Raw genomic sequence first — 21,124 nt, forward strand, 5'->3', positions numbered from 1 at the left:
AGATATATTGAAAATAATAATAATGTGCGACCGTTAGAGCAATGGCCCTGCTATCCGACTCTGCGGCCCACCAGCTTGTTCCACCAACTCCCCCCCCCCCCTTCTCCCGCGGCCTCACTCGAGCTCACCAATTATGTTCAAAAAAACCTCCCCGGCTGCTCCATGACAATCCCACCGCGCCTTTCGTTCACTCTCCACAAAGTGAAGCGGTCCATATTTTATCCACCACGGTGGGATGATGTAACCCACCACGGTCAACACCAACAACGCGATTTGCTGCTCGATTTGAGCGTCGGGGTGGCTGCTCCTCTCCTCTTTACGGCCCTGGGCCAGCGGCGGACACTCCACATTTCTATGGCGGGTGTGAGACTACCTTGTAGATGCACACTCGCCCCCTGCCAGCGGGGAGGGAGCTGGCGGTGTAGAGGCGTGGGCACCCCGCGTGGGTATCTTTCTCGCAGCGTTAACGAGCCGGTGCTCAGAGAAACGCCGCTAATGAAGAGCATGTGTGTGTTTGTGTGTGGTGGGAGAGGTTTATAGGCCCTCAGGATCGTGAAGGTCGTGCACTACGAATCCTTCCTGTGACCGGCAACCTTGCTGTGCACGTGCGTGTGCGTTCGTGCGTAAGTGTGTGTGCATGTGTGTGTTTTATTTTCTCGGGCGATAAACCCGCGATGAGGATATAAACGAGGAGGTGTGGGTTTCACAGGGAGCCGCGGTTGTGGTGGCGGCCCGGTTGAGAGTGGGGGGGGGGGCGGTGGCACTGTTGCCGCCACCACCACCTCGCAGTTGCTGGCATTCAGGCACGAGCGAGCAGGGTCAGAGTTCACGTGGAATTAGGTGGTGGCGGCCGAGTGGCTCGGGAAGATCCTTAATGGCTGTGTCGGCGTCTCCGAGCCAGCGTGGCTGAGAAGCCTGGGTTTGAATCTGGGTTTTGGCCATGCCCTGTGATTGCATTGGGTCCACAGGTCGATTGCTTCGGCCCAGTCAACAAAAAAACGTGAAAAAAAGCTGGCATTTAAATTTTGGTCTGCATTTATTCCCGCTCTGGGAATCAAATGCTAGTTTGACTGTCATGCGATGAACACCACTGTCATTTGCATGGCAGGTAGGAGAGTGCTGCCCCTCTACCCTGTGTGTGCGAGAGCGTCACTTGATGGGGTCTCAGAGGTACCTCTGCGATATCCGCTTCCTTTCGGAAAAGTTGCCCTGTCAACGCCGATAACGCAACCCGGGTAAAACTGGCAGGGAAATGACAAAAAAAACATTTTGAAACTATAAAAAACACACGCGGAAAGTGAGAATGTTTAATGGGTGTCAAACGGCTGTAGGGCAAAGTGTTTGAACTCGCGGTGTTTACGATCCAAGGGCCGAGTCGAGGGCTCGACAAACCCAGCTGTGCCCCGCTGCCCAACCTCCCTCGGCCTGCACACGTGGACACGCGTGGGCACGCACGCACACACGCGCGGACGTGTGCGGGCACGCACGTGCGCACACGCGGCCGCGTACGGGTACGCGCGGACACACACGCGCGCACGCGCACGCCGAGCGAAGCCCCCCCCGGTGTGGAGCGGGCGGCGACGTCACTTTGATCGCCGGCGCGTGGCGCCCGGCGTGTGCCGGCACGCCGGGCGCCACGCTCGGCGGAGCTCGCGAGAGCGCTGGAACCGAGATGCCCATCGGCCCTCCACCAAACGTCCCCCCCCCCCACCCCCACAGGGGTCAGTGAAGTGGTTACAAACAAAAAAACATGGATCTCGCGCCTCCCAAGCAGTGGCGATCCGCAAGGCGTGCCCCCGCAGTCCGCTCGCGCGGTCGCTCGCGAAGTGGTTGGACGGCTGTCACGGTCGCCGATGGCAGCACCTCCACCCCCCCCCCCTCTCATGCGTCAAGTCCCCATCGCGCTGACGCTGTAGGAGCCAGACGTCGTCGTGAGTGACTGGCTCCCGCGTGACCTGCGGACCCAAGGTTCTAGGCCCTCCCCCGGACGGGTAGCGCTGGCGGGAGACGAGACGTGCCTCGCGATCCCCGCCGTTTCTCTCTGGCTTCTGTGACCGCTGTGACGGCGATTACCGAGCTGATTGTCGGGAGGCGATGACTCGAGTACTCGATTAGTGCAGCTAACTCGCTGGCGCTGACGGACTCGAATCCCCAATGGCGGAATAGTCAAGACTTCGCTTGCTAGCATAGTGAGATGAGAAGGGAGAGGCAGGAGAGAGTGTGGAGCAGAGTGAGATGAGAGGGGAGAGGTAGCAGAGTGCATGGAGCAGTGAGATGAGAGGGGAGAGGTAGCAGAGTGTGTGGAGGGGAGTAGAGTAAGATAAGAGGGGAGAGGCAGGAGAGTGCGTGGAGGGGAGTAGAGTGATATGAGAGGGGAGAGGTAGGAGAGTGCGTGGAGGGGAGTAGAGTGAGATGAGAGGGGAGAGGTAGGAGAGTGCGTGGAGGGGAACAGAGTGAGATGAGAGAGGAGAGGTAGGAGAGAGCGTGGAGGGGAGTAGAGTGGGATGAGAGGTAGGAGAGTGCGTGGAGTGGAGTATAGTGGGATGAGAGGTAGGAGAGTGCTTGGAGGGGAAGTAGAGTGAGAGGAGAGGTAGGAGAGTGCGTGGAGGGGAGTAGAGTGAGATGAGAGGGGAGAGGTAGGAGAGTGCGTGGAGGGGAGCATAGTGAGATGAGAGGAGAGAGGTAGGAGAGTGCGTGGAGGGGAGTGGAGTGAGATGAGAGGGGAGAGGTAGGAGAGTACGTGGAGGGGAGTGGAGTGAGATGAGAGGGGAGAGGTAGGAGAGTACGTGGAGGGGAGTGGAGTGAGATGAGAGGGGAGAGGTAGGAGAGTGCGTGGAGGGGAGTTGAGTGAGATGAGAGGGGAGAGGTGGGAGAGTGCGTGGAGGGGAGTGGAGTGAGATGAGAGGGGAGAGGTAGGAGAGTGCGTGGAGGGGAGTAGAGTGAGATGAGAGGGATGAGGTAGGAGAGTGCGTGGAGGGGAGTAGAGTTAGATGAGAGGGGAGAGGCAGGAGAGTGCGTGGAGGGGAGTAGAGTGAGGGGAGAGGCAGGAGAGTGCGTGGAGGGGAGTAGAGTGAGATGAGAGGGGAGAGGCAGGAGAGTGCGTGGAGGGGAGTGGAGTGAGATGAGAGGGGAGAGGTAGGAGAGTACGTGGAGGGGTGTGGAGTGAGATGAGAGGGGAGAGGTAGGAGAGTGCGTGGAGGGGAGTGGAGTGAGATGAGAGGGGAGAGGTGGGAGAGTGCGTGGAGGGGAGTGGAGTGAGATGAGAGGGGAGAGGTAGGAGAGTGCGTGGAGGGGAGTGGAGTGAGATGAGAGGGGAGAGGTAGGAGAGTGCGTGGAGGGGAGTGGAGTGAGATGAGAGGGGAGAGGTGGGAGAGTGCGTGGAGGGGAGTGGAGTGAGATGAGAGGGGAGAGGTAGGAGAGTGCGTGGAGGGGAGTGGAGTGAGATGAGAGGGGAGAGGTAGGAGAGTGCGTGGAGGGGAGTGGAGTGAGATGAGAGGTAGGAGAGTGCGTGGAGGGGAGTAGAGTGAGATGAGAGGGGAGAGGTAGGAGAGTGCGTGGAGGGGAGTAGAGTGAGGGGAGAGGCAGGAGAGTGCGTGGAGGGGAGTGGAGTGAGATGAGAGGGGAGAGGCAGGAGAGTACGTGGAGGGGAGTGGAGTGAGATGAGAGGTAGGAAAGAGCGTGGAAGGGGTTTTTTGACGGGGAGTGCCGATGCCAAGACCATTGTGGTCGCGACTCTCACTGAAGAAGAGGAGGGGGGGGGGTCCGCACCGTGAGTTCATTTAAAACTCCCCCACGCCCCCCACCGTGCCTCCTCCCGCCCCCCACCGTTAGTGTTGTATTCCCCGCACGCACGCACGCTATTAATTACCACGGGGCCGTGATTGCGTCGCACGAGCGCTCGTTAGCGCCAGGCGGCCCAGGCGCCGGCTCCGAGGTCTTGGATACGGCCGCGGCGGAGGAGACCGCTTCTATAAAAACACAAATCCGCTCTGAGAGAAACCGCGTCTCGCATCCCGAGCCGCGCTCCCTGTTCCAGGCCTGACTTGGATTAGGATGGGGGTGAATGGGTACGCGTGTGTGTGTGTGTGTCAGCATGTACGTGTGTGTGTGTGGTGAGCGGTCGTGTAGCGGTTAGCGCGCTGCGCTACGAACCCGGTCACCCGGGTTCGATTCCCGCTCACGACCAACACCGGAGATGATTATCTGAACCGGGCCTTTGGCCTCCCCTAGGTCGACTCAGCCTCAAATGAGTACCTGGTGCCATGTGTAAACATCGCCACTGGGGAGACCAAGGCGGTCGGGCGTGGTGCTGGCCACCCACCCCCTTGTGTACCGTTCTGGCCTTCATAAGTGCTCGCTAACAGCACTTGCCCCTACATTCTGTTAAGGCTATACGGGGGATCTTGTCTTTATGTGTGGGGAGTGGTCGTGTAGCGGTTAGCGCGCTGCGCTACGAACCCGGTGACCCGAGTTCGATTCCCGCTCACAGCCAACACCGGTGACGATTATCTGAACCGGTTGTGGGCCTCCTCTAGGTCAAATCAGCCTCAAATCAGCACCTGGTGTGGTGCGTAAACATCATCACTGGGGAGACAAAGGCGGCCGTGCGTGGTGCTGGCAACCCACCCCCCCCCCCTAAGTGCCGTGGCGGCCTTCATAGGTGCTCGCAAACAGCACTTCCTCCAACAATATGTTAAGACTATACGGGGGATCTTTGTATGTCATTGTGTGTGTAAGTATGCGAGTGTGTGTGTGATTGTGTCGCTGGGTGCGGTGGCGCAGAAGTTAGCGCGCTGTGCTACGAACCCGGTGACCCAATTTAGATTCCCGCTCACGGCCAACACACCAGTGACAATCATCTGAACCGGGCCCCGGGCCTCCCATATGAGTCACCGGTGCGATGTGTCAACATCTCCACTGGGGAGACAAAGGCGGTCGTGCATGGTGCCGGCCACTTTACCCCCTCGTATGCCGTGTTGGCCTTCATAGATCATCCCTAACAGCCCTTGCCCCAACAGCCGGTGTGGGCTGTATGGGGGGGCCTTTGTCTTCATCCCACCACGTGTTTGTGGATGAGCATGTGCGTGCGAGCGAGCGAGAGCTCTGACTGACGGCTCTCGATGAACCCCTACTGTCGTAGCGAGCCCAGAAGGAGGAGCTGCTCTCCATCCGGTCGCATGTCTCCTCCAACAACGCCTCCGCCGACGCCAAGCCCCTCGACAAACCCGAGCAGTAAGAACCAGCGGTGTTGGGCAGCACGAACAGCGTAGGGTCCCAGGGACAGCCCAGGGCAGCCGGGGCATCCAGGCCAACCAGGGCAGTACCAACAGCAACGAGTCCCAGGGCAGCCAGCGCATCCAGGGCAACCAGGGCAGTACCAACAGCAACAAGTCCCAGGGCAGCCAGGGCAGCACCGACCAATCCCTGGGTATCCCAGTGATGGAGGGGGGCCTTCACTAAACAACTTTTGGGGCATCCTATCATCGGGGGGTGGGGGGGGGAGGCGTGGGGGGAGGGTGCCAGGCCAGGACACATTCATAAACGAACCCGGGATGTTCGGCCTAGCGAGGGCGACGCAGGCGAGGCGAGGACCTTTGCCTGACGGGTGCGCTGCCTCTGTCACGCAGATTCCTCTTGGAGCTGTCGCAGATCCCGAGTTTCAGCGAGCGCGTGTTCTGCATGACATTCCAGTCGGCCTTCTCCGAGGGCATGAGCGGCGTGCGGCGCAAACTCGACCTGATGCAGCGCGTGTGCACGGTGAGCACGACAGCCATGGTGGTGGCGGCGGTGGCGGTGGTGGCGGCGGTGGTGGCGGCTCACCGCAACCACGCTCGCCCGCACCGCGACACTCGCCCCATACAAATCCCAACTGACCTCTCGACCCCAACATCCCAAGCTGTAAACCCATTGAGCCCTAGTCCACAAGCTGGTCTGAGCCTGAACCCAAGCACGGTTGGCTACGTACGGTGCGATAGAAGATCAACATACATTCAAACATTAACCCTTAACTCACACGCTAATCATGAGCAAAGGCCTCGACCCAAAACCAAGCTTCAACCCAAACCTTGACCCAGTCCCTATTAAAAGCTCTGGCCCCTAACCCCAGACCCCACCTCCGCCATCACCCCTAAGCCTATCGCAGCCAATAAACTCAAACCCGAACCGTAGACGCAACCCAAACGCTGACTCAGTCCCTAATAAAAACCATAAGAACTGTGATCAGACCACAAGCCCTTAGCTCAAACCCTACCCCCCCCCCCCCATAACTCTCACTCCCCCATCCCATTCCTCCCCCCGACCGCGTGGCGCTGATTCCCCAGAGCCTGCGTGTGGGCGCCGGCGTGCAGCGCGTGCTGGGGCTCGTGCTGGCACTGGGGAACCACATGAACGGGGGCAACCGCACGCGCGGCCAGGCCGACGGCTTCAGCCTCGACATCCTGCCCAAGCTGCGTGACGTCAAGAGCAGCGTAAGTCGCGCAACGACAATAACAACGGCAACGATCACAACGACAACAATGACAACAACAATGATGACAACAACGACAACGACGGCAATGATGACAACAATAATGACGACCACGGTGACGACAATAATGACGACAATAACAATGATAACGGCAACAATGATGACAACAACGACAACAATAACAACGACAACAATGATAACAACAATGACGATGGTGATAACAATGACGACAACAATGACGACAACAATAACAACAACAATGACATCAACAACGACGACAACAGCAGAAAACGCGTGAGCGGGCAGACGCGTTCTCCGCTCGTTGCAGAGGCTCGCGGTTCAAGCCCAGCGGCCGCCCTGGTTATTCCTGCCGGCGTTTTAACCGTAAGGACCTGCGCCTTCGTCTGCTTCGCAGCGGGCGTGAACGATCCCGTGACATTATCCAAACGAGGGCAGCGAGGCCCCCCCCCCAACCCTAAAAATGTGAATAATAACCCGAAAACTATTTAATTTGGTAAAAGCATTCGGTAACATCGCCCGCTGCTCCCGGCCTATCTTCCGTTTGTGAGCCATAGCGCCTTGCTTCATGTTCGAATGCCAAGTGTTCCTTCAGCAAGAGCACCCACGACAACCAAAACGACAACAACAACGACAGCGCCGTGGTGCTTTTGTCCAGGCTCAGTGCCCTTTGAGTCAATCTCGGAGAAGCCCGGGAACGGTTCAGACACCACTCAGCCACCAATGTTAGCCGTGGCCTGGAATTTGAACTCTCATTGCCAGGCTCGTAGCGCAGTGCGCTAACCACTGCGCCACGGCTCCCCCGCTTATAGAAAAATATAAACTAGTTACGACGCCGCCGCACCCCACTCGCTCCCTCTCGAAGAGAGAGAGAACAACACTGGGGAGAAACAAGAGAAGAGCGGTGAGGAGCTGGCAGTATCAACAGTTTCCTCAAGCTCTGCGGTCCTCCATATATGAAGGAGTTGTCAGCCAATGAATTAGTATGACCGGAAGAAAACCCACACGTTCGAGGAGACGACACCCGATCCCGTACAGATGGGACAGATGAACCTTATGGCGGTACCCCGGTGTACCATAGTTCCCCGGTGTACCATGGTACCTCGGCTCTCGCAGTCATTTTTAGTCTGTTGATGGTCGGCGATGCGGCAATCGACTCATCTGTACACGATGCACTTCGGTGCATACGAGCGTTCAGGGTTTCAGCGCAATCGTCCTCGCTGCGTTTCAACATCGCGGAGTAGCACCGATTTCAGATTGATTGGTACCCCAGTCGCGGAGTGAAGTACACCCCTGGACAAAAAAAGTGTCCCAGAAATAACATATTTAATTGCCTCGGCCATTTTGTATTATTTGGTACCCCGGGGTAGCACCCTGAGGATCAGATGATGATTAGTCGCACGTTAGTTGTACCGCATTCTCCTGGCGAGCCAGGGTATGATGGGTACGACGCCCATGGGAAGAGAGTTGGACAACATCTGTGTGTGATCCAGCAAGTGCTGGGTCGCAGGCCGCCACGTGCGGTGTAGCCGCCATGGCCCGTGCGAGTCGTTTATGTCTGTACGTTGAACTTGTTTTGCACCGTAAGAAGCCAACTGCGCTAATCGGAGGCGTTGGTTGATGGTCCCGTTCTGTCGCAGGACAACCACACGAGTCTCGTCTGCTACCTGACCTCCGTCTACCTGCGCTGCTTCGACAATGTAAGTTGCCTGACCCAACCCCGCCCTCGCCAACACAACTTGGTTCAAGCCGACCTGGCTTGACCCCAGAGTGACCTGACCAAACCTAACTGAACCCAACGCGACGTTTGCCCCATTTGAGCCCGAGCTGGATCCGTAACGAGCAGACAACTCGATTCACGCTGACCTGACCTGACTTGACCTGACAACCCAACACCGTGTGAACTCGCGTGATCCCCACCCGATCCGGCCCAATGTGACGCAGCCCAAAGTAGGAACCCGTCCCGACCCGACCCGGTGACCCCTGTTCCCCCGCTGGCAACAGGACGCAGGCACGGAACGGAGCGTCTTCCCGTTGCCCGAGCCGCCCGACCTCCTGCAGACGTCGCACATGGCCTTCGAGGACTTCTCCAAGGAGCTGCGGCGCCTGCGGAGGGACCTCAAGGGTAGTGCCCTCGCGTCTCCGACGGAGCGACGAAAAAAACCCGGCGTCGCCCGGCGGCACGCGAACGTGAACCGTAAACGCGGCGGCCGGCGTCCGTCGCGTGTCGCCACTCGCGAAAGCTGCGCGCGGCCAGCCCCTGCCTCGGGCGGTTTACGACGCTCGCCCCGCGCTGGCGGAAGGGTCAGCGCGGGACGGTAAAGTCTTCTTTGAAGTGGGCTCGTTAACGATGCCGAGAAACCAATTAAGGGAGCCCGGGCCCCTGCGGTAACGACGCTTGTGGCTTAGAAGGCAGAGATAACGAGGCCCACGCTTGACCTCGAGATGCCTCGACCTCTGACCCCGCACAATGTGACCCCGCACCGCCTGGGTCGTTAGGAGGGGTCGTGAAAATGTATAAACTTGGGGCGGGGGGAAAGGGAGGGGCTACTCAACACAACCCCCCCCTCCCATCCGCCGCAACCCCCACATTCATTGGCATTGCCACAACAATCTGGACATATCTGTGCGGTCAGTGATGGATTATGGTTAATTATGTTTTCAAGTGCAGCGGTTCACCCATTACTTTCCCAGTAAACATGGAACGTTGGCGCAACGTTGGCATGTGTTTGGGACGCTCTAATTGCCCAACGCACTAGGACCTGCGCCGCATCTGCTGCGATGTTTCTGTGCGGTGAATTCGCGATGGCGGTTGTAGCCGGGGTTCTTCGCCAAACGTTTAATCCCAGAGCTCAGAGTTGTGTTTCCCATTTGGCCGCGCTTGGGAGAATCCCCAGTTAAAATATACAGATCCACGGCTCGGTTCCCGACACTGCCGGGCAAATATTCCCGTGGGATTCAAGTCCTGTACGGCCACACACGGGAAACTTCCAGCTGGGCCGCATTGAAACAATGGGGCAAGTTCTTTAAATCCCTCCACCAGCAGCAGCAGCAGCGTAAACACGTGAACCACCACAGTTAGTCGATTGGCTGGCAGACCTCCAAAAACGTATGGCCAGCGTGGAAGAGTAGGCCAAGTAAAGGGGGCTCTCTTCCGGAGGTCCGTCCAGCAGCGGTGTGAGCGAGCACCTGCAGGGCTGTGTCTTTACCGTGGTGCGTGCGTGTGTGCGCGTGTGTGTGCGTGCGTGCGTGTCGATCTCGCCAGCGTGCGAGTCCGAGACGGAGAGGGTCTGTACCACCTCTGCACCGGAGAACCTCCAGCCTTTCAAGAGCAAGATGCAAGATTTCCTCACCTCTTGTGAGCGCCTCCCTTTATTTATTAATATATTTACAAGTACCTGGTGCGGCTGGGCATGCATACAAAAATCTTCCCACCCCCCCCGCCGCCCCCTCGTGTGCAGAGCCGGCCTTCATCGGTGCTTGCTAACAAACAGCATCTTCTTGGTTCTTTCGGTAAAGTCACGTAAAAGGGAAATAATAAAATAATTAAAATAAAACATAATAAAAAAATATTATATATGTTTTTTTCTTTCTTTTTTTCCTTCTACGTGACTTTACCGAAAGAACCAAGAAGATGATAATAATAAAATAATATTATATATAATGTTTTATTTTTATTATTTTATTATTTCCCTTCTACGTGACTTTACCGAAAGAACCAAGAAGATGAATCCCTGCAGTCACGAAAGCTTTAAATCGAAACAAACAGCACTTGCCCCAACAGCCTGTTAAGACCTATATGGGTGATCTTTGTCTCTTTGTGTGTGTGTGTGTGTACGTGTGTGCATGTGTCCCGTCGTTATGTCCATCCGTCTGTCTCTTCCCCATTCAGCAAAAACTCGGCAGGAGACGGAAGAACGCTTCCTGGAGGAGACTCATAAGAAGTTAGTGTCACGCGGCAAATACTCACAAACATTCATCCGGCATGAATCAAGCGGGGTTGTGAGAGAGTCAAGTTGGTGAATGAGAGAGACGGGGAGGAGAGATCGGTTACGGTGTGTGTATCGTGTAAGTGCGTGTGTGTGTGTGTATATATCGTGTACACGCGTGGGTGTATCAAGTACGCGTGTGTGTGTGTGTATGCCGAGTACAAATGTGTCAATATAAAATACACGTGTACGCATCGAGTACGCGTGTATGTATCGAGTAAGCGTGTGTGTGTGTGTGTGTATCGCGTACGCGTGTGTGTGTGTATCGAGTACACGTAAGTGTGCGTGTGTGTGTCGAGTACACGTGTGTGTGTATCGAGTACGTGTGTGTGTGTATCGAGTACACGTAAGTGTGCGTGTGTGTGTCGAGTACACGTGTGTGTGTATCGAGTACGTGTGTGTGTGTATCGAGTACACGTGTGTGTGTATCGAGTACACGTGCGTGTGTGTGTATCGAGTACACGTGCGTGTGTGTGTATCGAGTACACGTGTGTGTGTGTATCGAGTACACGTGCGTGTGTGTGTATCGAGTACACGTGTGTGTGTATCGAGTACACGTGTGTGTGTGTATCGAGTACACGTACGTGTGTGTGTATCGAGTACACGTGTGTGTGTGTATCGAGTACACGTGTGTGTGTGTATCGAGTACACGTGTGTGTGTGTGTATTGAGTACACGTGTGTGTGTGTATCGAGTACACGTGCGTGTGTGTGTATCGAGTACACGTGTGTGTGTGTGTATTGAGTACACGTGTGTGTGTATCGAGTACATGTGTGTGTGTATATCGAGTACACGTGCGTGTGTGTGTATCGAGTACACGTGTATGTGTGTGTGTATCGAGTACACGTGCGTGTGTGTGCGTGTGTGTGTGTATCGAGTACACGTGTATGTGTGTGTGTGTATCGAGTACACGTGTGTGTGTGTGCGTGTGTGTGTGTATCGAGTACACGTGTATGTGTGTGTGTGTATCGAGTACACGTGTGTGTGTGTGCGTGTGTGTGTGTATCGAGTACACGTGTATGTGTGTGTGTGTATCGAGTACACGTGTGTGTGTGTGCGTGTGTGTGTGTATCGAGTACACGTGTATGTGTGTGTGTGTATCGAGTACACGTGTGTGTGTGTGTATCGAGTACACGTGTGTGTGTGTGTGTGTATCGAGTACACGTGCGTGTGCGTGTGTGTGTATCGGTTGTTTTTGCAGAGCGCTCTTCGCGCCGCCAGCCTGGAGTTTGTTACTGGGGGGGGGGGGGGGAGACTGCAGCAGTGGAATGTAAAACAGAGACTGGGGAGGGCGGGGGGGGGGTCCTGAGGCAGGCCGGGATTAAACCAATCCATGTCGACATGGCCATTGTTTATGGGCCCATTTAATGAAACTCGATAGGCTCACGCAGGCAAATACCCACACGCACGCGCGCGCACACGCACACACGCACATGCACGCACATGTATACACGCTCGTGCACCCCGCACGAGACAAATGTCCCCCGTGTAGCCTTAACAGACTTTTGGGGCAAGTGCTGTTAGCGAGCACCTGTGAAGGCCGGCACTGTGGTACACGAGGGGGTGGGTGGCCAGCACCACGCCCTACCGTCTTTGTCTCTCTTGGTGCTGATGTATTACACACCGCACCAGGCTGAGTCGACCTGGGGGGGGGGGGCAGAAATGGTTGGGATATGCGCCACTGATGTTGGCCGTGAGCGGCAATAGAAAACCAGCATCAACACAGAACGCTACTCCAAACAAATGGTGCCGCGGTTCCGCCGTGCGTGGTGAACCAGTGGCGTGGCGACGTCGGCACAGACGCGAAGAACTAATTAAACCCCTTTGCAATTCCCCCCTCTGCGTGGCCCAGTGCATGGGCCCCCCTCCCCCCCCGGCATGTAGCGGACCACGGTGCAGTTGCATCGCCTGCACACTCAATAGCGCCGCGGCCTGGTCGGTTACACTTGTGTGTGCGCGTGTGTGCGCGTGTGCGCGCGTGTGCGTGTCGTCGCCCGCAGTTTCCTGGACACCGCGGAGTTTTTCTGCATGAGGCCACGGAACGGCGAGAAGGAGGTGACCCCGACCCAGCTGCTCGGCCTCTGGGCCGAGTTCGCCGCCGACTTCAAGGAGAGCTGGAAGAAGGAGAGCAAGCGGATCGTCGCCGAGCGGTGCGTGTCCGCGCACGCTCCGCCCGCCCGCACGCCGTTGCGCGTCTTTGGACGCCGATTGGGCCGATTAGAACCCAGCGCCTTCAGCGCAGTGCCAGCGCAGTGCCAGCGCGGCCGCATCTCGAGCTGCTGTCCGTTCTCCGCACGGCCCTGCAATCCCCACTCTCCGTCTGCCTCGCCTTGCCCGAGCGTGCACCGTCGCGCGCACTCCCTCGGTGTTTCGCTCGTCGGCTGTTGCTTTGCAAGGCATTGCTGGTCGAGCTCTCCTCTCCGTTAAACCTTTTTCTTTGAGCCGCTCTCCAGTTCAGGTCACGCGCTCTCAAAAGGAGAGTTTTAGAAATGAGGTTTTCGTCGCGTGGCGAACTGTTGTAATATTCGTCTCAACCCGTAACGCGCCGCCGCCACCGCATGATACTCGCTCACTCGCTCTCCGAGAGAGACAGAGAGGGCACGACACAAGTGGTGCGAGGAGGAGGAGGAGCCACAGACGAGCGGGAAAGCAGCCACAATTGCCCGAGTTCTGCAGTCCTCTCTATATTAAGGTGTTATCGGCCCAATTCATGAGTGTTTAGGGCTGCTTTAGGTCCTCGCCCTTCAACAAGGGGCAGTTGCTCCCACCTCTTCCGAGATGCTCGGCCAGTGTGGAAGAGTAGGCCAAGCACCTCTCTCGCGCTGCCTGCAGTGCTGGCGAGGCCCCTTGCGCCAGGAGTGGCGCGGGCGAGCGAGTGGGCGAGTGGGCGGGCGAGTGGGCGAGCGAGTGGGCGAGCGAGTGGGCGAGCGAGTGGGCGAGCGAGTGGGCGAGTGGGCGAGCGAGTGGGCGAGCGAGTGGGCGAGCGAGTGGGCGAGCGAGTGGGCGAGCGAGTGGGCGAGCGAGTGGGCGAGCGAGTGGGCGAGCGAGTGGGCGAGCGAGTGGGCGAGCGAGTGGGCGAGCAATCTCTCGGCAAGAGCTATGAGCGGTGCGATTCTTCGTTGATCGCACAATTACGATCCTTTTTCTGAAACACACTCCGCGGCTCGACGCGCCGGCGCGGAGCAACGGGGAGGTGGGGGGGAGCAGGCACGGGGGTCGGGAGGTGGGGGGGGGGGCGTGGGGGTGTGGGCTGGTGCTCTCGTTTTTGGACGCAAGTCAGACCAGACCCTCGCGGCCGCCGCCGCCAGAACCAGAAACGGGCCCTGGCGACGCCGATGACAGAATTCTTGGCGCAACCCTGACGGTTTTCAGCGTTGGCCTCTCTCCCTCTCTCTCTCGCTGCCCGAGTAACGGCGGGGTCTTGTGCTTCAGCTCAGCTCTGTGTGTGAGCACAATTTCACAGTCTCCAAGCAGTCTGGCTCCACTGTGTAATTTATAAATTGACCTGCAGTCAATTAAAAATTATTTTGCAATTACTGGGCGGGTAGGCGGGTGGGTAGGCGGGTACGCGGGCAGGCGGGCGGGTGAGCGAAGAGTTGGACGGAGGAGAGGTCGCAGTTGGGGGGAGGCACCCGAGGTTTAACAAAAACAACAACAGCCGAGCACCTCCGTCCGTGCGAGAAGAAGGCCTCCTCGTTCGTTTTGCTGCTAAATATCCTCCACAGTGACGCTTTGTGCTGACGTGCGTGTTGTGAACCCGCACCCAGGACCTTAACAGAGAGGGGTCCTTTGTCTGTGAACATCTGGCCTTTCACCAGCATTGGTTCAAGCGAGCCTGACTCTGCTGCTGATGCTGAAACCGGTCCAGAATTTTTGCCACTTTTTTGTACGTGCAAGAGGAAAGGAGTTATTAATGTCGTCGTGAAAATTCTGCACAGCGATGATATACGCTGCGAGTTAGTTTAGCTAGTTTAGTCCAATCTGCTTACCCGGGCGAGAAGAAATGGCGAAGGAATTGAATATACGGCGAGGATAGGCGAAATAAAAAATAAAAACAAAGTCACAGAGTGACTCCCGCTTGAGCGAACATCGAGATATCGGTGCTCATCTCCCGTCCACAGCCCTGCAGGGCCAGTGATGGAAATTCTACATTCACATGGCGGAGACGAGTATGTCTATCGGACAACCGCTGTTGACTTGGCCACAGAGTAGTGCTCATTTTTTCTCGACCCCAGAGGGAGGGAACGATGGGCTGAGTCTTCTCCCTCCGCTCCAGGATTTGACCTCGCGACCTCGCGATCGCTGCAGCGCTGGGCTATCACCTGGCCGGTTCGTGAGCCCAGCGCTGTTCCCTCTCTCTCGACATCGCACCGCGGCCCGTGTCCTGTGACTTGCGGGGGGGGGGGGGGGGTGGCCCGTTTCAGTTGCCTCGGAAACCTTCGCAGTAAAAATTAAGTCACCGGGCGTTACGTACGCAGCCGACGTGGGAGACGGCGTTTTCGGGGGGGGGGGGTGGAAGGGGGGGGCATTATTATTGTGGTGGGGGGAGAGAGCTGGGATTTTTTTTCTCTCTCTTTAACCACGCGGCAATCGGTGCCATTATAACAACTCCGCGTCATCTACCTGCCGCCCCGCTCGCAGATCCGTGCGCTCTGCTGCGTCTCGCTAGGCACGTTCGACAGGGCAATCAGCGTTAATGATCGTCATTTTTTGTTCGAAGTGGGAGCAGACGCACGCACGCACGCACGAATGTTTGTCGTTGGGATTTTGGCCACTTCCTTCGCGTACCCATGGAGAAGAAGAAACCACCACCCCCAGTGCATGCAACCTACTTGCTGGACCATCACCTGACCACGTGGCCATGCAGAACGAGTCTGTCTCGTCCACACTTCAACCTCACCTCGCATGCGGCGTGCGCTCCCAACGACCGTTCTCTCTCGACCAGCGTCAGGGTCATGGGGTCGTCGCGGACAGTGTCGTTGGTGCTACCAGACACCTTTCGCCATCGCGTATTTCCTTCTACGAGGTCCCACAGTTGTCGCTGAGTTGTTGCTGAACCCCCGAAGTCCAGTCTCACCGCCAGCACCACCAACGGCCGGCTTTAGGTCTTCTCTTTCCCTTCGTCGCTGACCTCTGGGTGCCACTTCAATGCCTGGCACGGTGACCCACCCTCCACCACCCTGCACACCATGCGTCCCTCCCATTACTACCTCCTCTCCCCTGATTACATCCACAACACTTCCTTTAAGCCAGATCGTGGTGTAGACGGGCGCGACGTACGAGGTCAGGGGTGGTGCGTGAGAGATGACCCCCCCCGCTCTCCATTCACACCCCCCCCCCCCGCCCCCCGCTGCAGACTCCGCGAGGCCCAGAAGCAGTACACGGTGCGCACGCCACCCCCGGGACAAGTCACGCTCACCGCCAAGAAGGCAGACGGACTGGTGAGCCTGTGTGTATGGTGCGTGTCTGTGTGTGTGTCTGTGTTTGTGCCTGTGTGTGTGTGTCTGTGTGTTTGTGCCTGGGTATTTTGTACCATCGGACACTCCACCCCCGCAACTCCCAATCAGTGATGGGGCAGTTGTGGAGAGAGTGGAGAGTTTGCCATACCTGGGCAGTGTGCTCATGACCGGCTCCAGTTTAACAGCGGAGGTCTCACTCCGAATCAGTCGAGCGGCAATATCTTTTCATCAGTTGCGTAACGCTGTGTGGAAGTTACCTGGTCTGTCGCTACGCACGAAGTTTCAGGTCTTCTCGGCCACGGTCATTCCCTCTTTTATCTACGCTTGCGAAACGTGGACCACCCTAATGGAACATCTTCGCCGGTTAGAAACATTTAGGCTGGCCTGCCTACGATCCATCCTGGGTTTACCAGGCTGGATTGTGTGAGGAGCTCACAAATCCTTGAAATATCTGGGCAAAGTCTCATCGGTGAGCTCCTCCAGCAGGCAAGGCTGCGTTGGCTGGGTCATGTAGCCCGCATGCCCAGCCACCGCATGCCTAAACAGCTTTTGTTCAGCCGGATCGAGGGGGCTAAACGGGCGCGGCACGGGCTAGAGAAGAGATGGAGTGATGTGGTACAGGAGGACGTGGAGGTGAGTGGACTTGCCTATGACTGGTACCAACGGTGTCAAGAGCAGCCTCAGTGGAGGAGGCTCGTGAAGGACGCTACTGGGCAGTTGGAGGCAGTCGCCCTCCAACAACAACGGAGGGCGGAGGAGCGACGCTCACAACAACGAGCGGAGCGCCGGGTGACTAAAGCACAGCAAGTTGGCACAGTAGGGGGCACAGGTGGTGCATCAGCCAGTCGTCTCAGTCAGTCAACCCATGGCACCTGGGTCTGCCCCGTGACCTCCTGCCAGCGGGCTTTCGACACTTCACGTGGCCTCAATGTGCACATAGCCTGGCACAAGCGTCGTGGTGACATCACCGCCACTTAGTGGCGAATGGCGGTTGTTGTTGTGTCTGTGTGTGTCTGTATGTGTGCGTCTTTGTGCCGTGCCGGCCTTCATAGTTGCTTGCTAACAGCATTTGCCCCAAAAGTCTTTGCAGGCTATACGGGGGATCTTTGTGTGTCTGTGTGGGGAGCGGTGGTGCAGCGGTTAGCACGTTGCGCTGCGAACCCGGCAGAGACCCGAGTTCGATTCCCACTCGTGGTCAGCAGCAGCAGTGATGATTATTTGAACCTGTCCTGGGCCTCCCCTAGGTCGACTCGGCCTCAAATGAGTACCTGGTGCCGTGTGTCAACATTGCCACGTGGGAGACAGTCGGCTGGGCGTGGTGCTGGCCACCCACCCTTCGTAGATGCTACTTGCCAACAGCACTTGCCCCAACAACTGTTAAGGCTACGCAGGGAACTTTTTTGTGTCTGTTGACCCATGGCACCTAGTCTGGCAGAACGTCACTTCAAGTGGCCTCAAAGTGCACCTAGCCTGGCACAAGTGCCGTGGTGACGTCACAGCAACCAATGGCGGCTGGTGTGTGCTTGAACAAACATTGCCTTTCTCAGCAATGACACCTCGTCATTGACTATGTTGATGTGATGTAGACAATGATGTGGATGAGGTGGGTGGATGAAGTGAGTGAGCTGGATGTTGATGATGATAATGAGGTTGGTGACGTGGATGATGAGGATGTAGGTGAGGTGAATGATTAGGTGAGTGAGGTGGGTGAGGTGTATGATGAGGTGAGTGAGGGGGATGATGAGAACGAGGTGAGTGAGGTGGATGATGAGGTGGGTGAGATGGGTGAGGTGGATTATGATGATGATGATGATGATGATGTGAGTGAGGTAGATGATGAGGTGGGTGAGATGGGTGAGGTGGATGATGATGATGAGAACGAGGTGAGTGAGGTGGATGATGAGGTGGGTGAGATGGGTAAGGGGGATGATGATGTGGGTGAGGTGGATGATGATGATGATGATGTGAGTAGGTAACGATGTTGATTCACCTCTCCCCGGTTCGCGTTGTAGAAAGCACGGCTGCGACTCAAGGCGACCTCGTCGATATCGGAGGCATGAGCGTGCGGCAGCGGAGAGAGCGTTGGGATCGTCCCCCCTGCTCCTCCGTCAGCCGCCTCCACCTCATCGTCCACTCCCCATTACAAGTCTTCATCGTCATGGTCAATGATGACTAACGCTTCTCGTGACCTCGTGATGATAACTATAATTAAGTCATCATCATTGATACCATCATCATCACGTCCACTTGGTACCATCGTTATCTTCGTCACTGTCCAAGTATCATCCTTGTCAAAATGTTCTCCTCGTGTCATCTCATCTTCTGAATCGTTAAGTATCACGTCGTCATCGTCATCACCATCATCACCATCATCACCTCAGTTATGTTCATTCTGCAAGTGCTGCCTAATCACCGACGGTCACACGCTACCTCCTGCTCCTCATCCGCCACCTCATTCCTCCTCGCCCTCATGCTCACCTCGTCACCATTCACCTCGTCGCACGCACTGACCCCTTCTCGCGACGACAGCTTTACAATCAAAATCGTGCTTCCTAGGGAGAACGCAACAACAGCAACAACAACCACCAACGGGCGGTGTGAGTGGAGAAGTCAGGAACTCGGCTGATGGCGGCGTCACCGATGCGGCTCGCGCGGTAGTTTTTGTTGTTGTTGTTGTTGTCGTTGTTGTTGTGCTAAAGCTACTGCGCCTCATTTAACGTTCACTTTTAAACCGGCTCAGGTGCCAGTGACGGCGTCGCGGCTGTTGTTGCTAGGATTACCCAAATAAGCTTTTTAATCAGTACGGTTTTTAAAAAAAGAGTTCACGTTCGGCAAACGCCCGCGCGTCTTCTCGTGCTGCGCGCAATGGGAAGCGACGCGCGGGTGTCTGCGGGCCGCTGCCAGCAGAGACGACGGTGACATCCGATGGATTTGTTGTCGATGTTGGTTGTTATTTTTTTGTTTTGCACAGGGGCGGCCAGGCAGAGAGACGGACGGACAGACACAGGACAGACAGACAGACGCACGAACTGACGGCGACGAGACTGACACACTGACACAGACGCGCACTGAGAAACAGATTTATAGACAGACGGACGCATCTCAACAGATCTATAGGCAGACAGAAGCACAAATACGCACGCATAGAAGCGGGTATACATGTAAACACACAGACTCCTACACACGGACAAACAGACACACGTATACAGATGCTGTACGAAGGTAACAAAAAAAAAAGACCCCCCGTGTATAGCCGTCAGACTGTTTAGGGGCATATCGACGCAGACACGCTCAGTTAGGCACATGAACACAGACACGCACGCAACTCAACTAACGCGCACGCACACGCACGCACGCACACAGACAACATTCTCACGCGATATTCGGGGGTGTATTGTGGGCACGTCGACACGAGCTGGCCCACGTGTTGATTCGTGTGCCGTGTGTGCAATGCCGCGATCGTGCTCAATAAACCTGCCCGAGGTGGCCGACTTGCCCGGGTTCAAATCCGGGTGTCAGCCGCGTGGTCAAACCGGGTCCTCGACTGTGGCAACGTGATGGTCTTGAGTCCGGATCACTAATGCATTTTAAACTCAACAATTGTATTTTAATAATTGGTTTTTTACCCTTCTATCTGGCAACAAAACTGACACATTTTTTTACAAGGAGTCATGTTTACATAGACCACAATACCTGCAGTCATAATGCAAACAAAAACCATAACTCTGATAATGTATGCACTGTCCTTGAAGTTGATTGGTCCACACCATGTGAGACTAGGCTCTAAGGAAAGCTGTCTCGGGTGTGGACCAATCAACTTCAAGGACAGTGCATACATTATCAGAGTTGTGTTTTTTGTTTGCATTATGACTGCAGGTATTGTGGTCTATGTAAACATGACTCCTTGTAAAAAAGGTGTCAGTTTTGTTGTCAGATAGAAGGGTAAAAAAAAATTAACATATTTTTACTGGCAAATGAGGTTCCAATGGTGTAAATTGTATTCTATTTTACCGGGTAAGCTTGGCTGCAAATGACCGCTCATCGAAATGGCTTATCAGGTGGACATTTCTAGCGGTCAAATACTCTTAAACGCACGTTTACTGCATGTGGAATGGAAAATCGAACGACCTGGAGAGAAATCCACACGACCACGGGGAGAAACATTCAGACTCCAAATATACAGCAGGCGGTCGGTGTTAATCCCTGCCGGGGAATCGAACTCGGGTCGCTTGGTTTCGTAGCGCAGTGCACTCACCACTGTCCCACCGCTCAACTCCACATTTACCTAACCTACTTTGAAACTACGACTAGCTTCACGTGCCTGATGATTGTTCGAAACGTTACGTGGTACCGAAGACCAACATCCCACGTTTAGCCTCCACAAACCTGTCGGGGCAAGTGCTGTTAGCGAGCACCTATGAATGCCGCCAGCACTGCACACGACAAATATCCCCCATATAGCCTTAACAGACTGTAGGGGCAAGTGCTGTTAGCGAGCACCTATGAAGGCCACAACGGTACACGAGGGGGTGGGTGGCCAGCACCACGCCCGACCGCCTTTGTCTCCCTAGTGGTGATGTTTACACACCGCACCAGGTACTCGTTTGAGGCTGAGTCGACCTAGGGGAGGCCCAGGACCGGTTCAGATAATCGCCACTGGTGTTGGCCGTGAGCGGGAATCGAACTCGGGTCGCCGGGTTCATAGCGCAGCGCGCTAACCGCTACACTACCGCTCCCCACTGCACACGACGGGCTCACACACACACGCACACGTTTTTTCTAAATTTATTTCAATCGCCGATCTGGCAGAGGGAAGGAAGAAAGCCATGGCGAGCTGTAGCGACCTCTTCCGGCTGGTCTCAAGCACCAGCTCGCACCAAGTTGGGCCGAACGCGTTCGAGTGGGGCACGGGTTGGTGTCACAGACCAAGCACGCTCACTGTCGGGGGCGGGGGTGGGAGCAAATTTCATCTGAGGCCGCGTGTGGCCGAGCAATTTGCGAAACCCGTAATGGATCGCCGTGGGGCACGTGACCACACTCACGAGCACAAGGACAAAGATCCACCGGCAGGCTATTTGGGAGCAAGTTGCTGTTGTTAGCGAGCGCCTATTAAGGCCGGCACGGGGGTTTTGTGGCCAAAACCAAGCCCGGCTGACCTTTAGTTTTCTTGCACTGATGTTTACACTCCGCAAC

The 21,124-nt window shown here is 56.2% G+C and overlaps 1 protein-coding gene across 1 annotated transcript; it reads left to right on the plus strand.

The window, feature by feature from the left end:
* The first annotated feature begins 4,767 nt into the window (after positions 1–4,767).
* Positions 4,768–19,480, plus strand: LOC144727349 (formin-2-like). Its single transcript, XM_078606096.1, has 10 exons — positions 4,768–5,232; positions 5,628–5,757; positions 6,321–6,467; positions 8,125–8,184; positions 8,489–8,609; positions 9,750–9,842; positions 10,377–10,428; positions 12,473–12,622; positions 15,829–15,913; positions 17,944–19,480. Exons 2-10 carry the CDS (start codon positions 5,680–5,682, stop codon positions 17,989–17,991), a joined length of 834 nt encoding a protein of 277 aa, XP_078462222.1. The 5' UTR covers positions 4,768–5,232; positions 5,628–5,679; the 3' UTR covers positions 17,992–19,480.
* The last annotated feature ends 1,644 nt before the right edge of the window (positions 19,481–21,124 follow it).

Source organism: Lampetra planeri, chromosome 25, assembly GCF_965212315.1.
Source record: "Lampetra planeri chromosome 25, kcLamPlan1.2.h2, whole genome shotgun sequence".
Lineage (NCBI taxonomy): Eukaryota > Metazoa > Chordata > Hyperoartia > Petromyzontiformes > Petromyzontidae > Lampetra > Lampetra planeri.